Genomic DNA, 3,378 nt, shown 5'->3' with positions numbered 1-3,378 from the left:
CACAAGATGCACTCCGACACATGTTTCAGAGGAGGCCCGTCAAGCTTGTCGTTGTTGCCTCTTTATCTGGCCATACTGGAAGACATGTCTGGGACGGAAAAAAAGATGAAAAAATGTAGACTCTAAAACATATGAATGACAATGTTTTAGTTAATATAATAGTATCTGCTTCCATTTTACAATCAATTGACTTCTAATCCATACATATTTCTCATGCAGGATTTCATAAGTATAAAATGGATCTTCCAATCATATATACTTATATTTAACCATAATTTATTGACCAAACAGAATGTTTAAACACAATTTTGAATACACCAGATCAAATTTTAAAAAATATTTACTTTTGTTTTAAAAATTCCGAAGGAATACCACACCTATTAATTGTCCTAGTCAAGATCTCCCAAGTAACTGAAGGTAAAAAAGAAAAAATAAACAGAAAATACACCAAATCAAGAACTATTGCTGGATTATATGGAGCTACTATTATGTAATTGACAGCTCCAAGCTGCAGCAAAAAGCCTTGTTCAAGAGCTTACTAAGATTCTCGTGCTAAAAAAGAGAATATAAAACCTGAATGTTAAGAACACTAGCAAACATGCCAACTGAAGATAGTATAATCATAAGCAATAAGGTCACTAGTTAAATTATACAGTGTCTGCAATAGTTGACATTAAAATGATTCTTTAATCCATCATAAATGTTATGCAGTCCTCAATGGTGGGGAAACCAATATCACCCCATCTCCCCTAACAAACAGAAAAGGAACTGTCCTCTTTGTAGTCTGCAATCAGAAGAAAAACAAAAATCATTCAAGGAAAAGCATATTCAAAACAAGAAGAGGACTATTTTGATGGTTGGAGCAAATTAGAGATCATTACTATGCATGTAGTATTTCCTAGACAAACAAAATTCAATGGCATCCTTTTCTGATCTGGGGTGTTGTAAGTTAGGCTATGTTGTTAATCACAAATAGCATTGTGTAAAATCACTCTCTAAAATGCTATAGCAGATAGCGGGATAGCCGCAATTGCAAAGACTAAAACCCAGGGTACAAAGCAAACATAAATACTCAAAAATATACTAAGACACGAAATTAAAGAGACCATCATACTTAATAGTTAAATAACCTAAAGTATAGAGTAATAAAATTTGAGCAAAGAAGAAGAATAAAACAGAACAAAATGTAGGAAGGGCAGGACAATTATTTGTGAGCAAGAACAAACCATTACTCTTCAAATGGTTCAGATTGAAATTTAAACCCTTAAAAAAGAAAGTAGTTTTGAAAAAAAAAATTGATGAATTTATCTCCAAAATTCTAATAGCAGACGCAAGAGCAGCTGCAATAGCGGTTTGGGGCCGCAATTAGCAGCCTCTACAACCACTGCTGTTGACAGCAGCTCACAGACATTGAAACCCTACCACTGCTACGCTATTCCGCTATAGCACTTAGGGAAAGACAATTTTCATTATACCAATAGCAACTCGGTCAAGCAAATAGTCAGGTAACAACTTAGTTGATATCAAAGTCCTGAAATCACAAGACCAATAGTGGAAAGAAAAAGCCAATAATCTAGTTTTAAAACTAGCTAGAAGTGACTAACTTTCACTATTATACTCATCAATATGCACAACATTCAGGTGCACTCATTTCCAAAAGATGTTTCCACAACCAAATTTTATTCAAAGTTTCTCCATATGGTAAAGGGAATGAGAATTCTTCACCTTATTAGGGAGAGTGTTTTTAGAGGAGAGGTAATGGCTTATAACTAATATTTGCTTTATTTTGAGAGGATTATAAAATGAGGAGAATAATTTGGAAATTTTCCAAAGTCCTCTAAAACACTCCACTCATTCATTTTTTGAGTAACTTGAATTGGAGGGTTTTAGTTCTATAAAAAAAATTAACCAAAACCGGAGAATGTAATCACAGATACTTCCATAAAAATGGTAATTATTATTAACAAATAACAGTAAACTAATACAATTTTCAATTTTTGCAGAATGAGTAAATAAAAAGTGCTTACCCTAACAATTTCTTCATATGTCTCATCATCAATTTCAACAGTGGTAACAATTTCTTCAACATCACCAAGAATCATATTAAGATGCTGATCATAAGCCTGCAAATCGAAGATGAAATTGAAAAACAGGTACTAAAAATGTGTAATAAGAACGAGAGATAAAAAGAAAAAGAAGAAGCAATTACGTGAAGCTTGCCACGAAGCTCTCTATCAGAACGGAGTTTGACATAGATACGTTCGTCGAGACTGAGTCGTATGAGATCCAAAGGCTCCTTCACTGCGCTTTCTTCCTCTGTCCCTGCCATTCTCTCTCACTCTATCAGTGGTTCTGTACTTCTGTTCTAGAACACGCTTCAATTTATCGTTGTTTTGTTAGGGTAGAAGAGGAATAAAATCAGTAGAAATTGAAATTAGGGTTTTCTTAAGCCATATATCGGGCCTTTCTCAGGGTCTTATTACTATCGTTGTTTTATTTATCTTTTTTATTTAATAAATTATGAGTGGTTAATTGAGTTTTTCTTAGCAATTTATTCTGAAAATATCTTACCTAGTTGTGTTCGCAGACCGGTTTAATTCGGTTTTAAAAGAATTCGATGTTTATATGGATTGATTTGGATTGGATTTGAAATTTTTTCCGATAAAATTCAAACCGAACCGAGAAACAACAGGTTGGTTTGGATTGGATTGATCGGGTAGATAAAAAATACAAAAATATTTGAAAAAAATAATTTATTTATGGAAATTGATTTTTCATAATAATATAAAAAAAATATAGGATTAATTGTGTTCAATTGTAAATATTAGACTAACAATTTTTCCATATTAGATTCAAAAATATCTAACATAAAAGGTTTTGGATATATAATTAGCTATTTGAGTTAGTATGATAATGAATGTGTTTTATAGCACTATTTTCTATTACCACAAATTCACAATACACGGACAATTTTCTAATAACAAATTAAAATAACATAACTTGTCCATATACGAGATTTCACTTTTTTTTTTTTTTGAAGTTGAATGTTTGATAGTAATTTTCATGATAGTTAATTATGGTTGGTTTGGGTTGGGTTTACGGGTAGAAAATTGAAAATTCGAACTAATTGACATTGAATTTCATTGGTTTGGTTCGATTCTTGCTTGAACTGAAAATATATCCAACCCAAACACTATGGTTTGGTTTGGATTTACCAGAACCAATGAACACCCATAATCTTACCCTACCTCTTGAATCTCTCACCCACCATGCGAGTTGTCAAAATTGTCTCTCTAGTTTCGTAGATGTACTTTCACAAGCACATTTTTTAAAAAAAAAAAATTAGTTTTTTCCGTAGGTGCATCTACGGGAGCGTTA

General features: G+C 32.4%; 1 protein-coding gene across 1 annotated transcript; it reads right to left on the bottom strand.

Moving 5' to 3' along the window:
- Positions 1 to 443: 443 nt before the first annotated feature.
- Positions 444 to 2,469, bottom strand: LOC131653131 (sm-like protein LSM3A). Its single transcript, XM_058923200.1, has 3 exons — positions 2,210 to 2,469; positions 2,028 to 2,123; positions 444 to 784 (listed from the first exon to the last, which is right to left on the bottom strand). The coding sequence occupies exons 1-3, from the start codon at positions 2,327 to 2,329 to the stop codon at positions 704 to 706; spliced, it is 297 nt and encodes a 98-aa protein (XP_058779183.1). The 5' UTR covers positions 2,330 to 2,469; the 3' UTR covers positions 444 to 703.
- Positions 2,470 to 3,378: the final 909 nt, after the last annotated feature.

This window comes from Vicia villosa, linkage group LG2, assembly GCF_029867415.1.
Source record: "Vicia villosa cultivar HV-30 ecotype Madison, WI linkage group LG2, Vvil1.0, whole genome shotgun sequence".
NCBI classification, from domain to species: Eukaryota; Viridiplantae; Streptophyta; class Magnoliopsida; order Fabales; family Fabaceae; genus Vicia; species Vicia villosa.
This window is presented reverse-complemented; position numbering and strand designations above follow the sequence as displayed.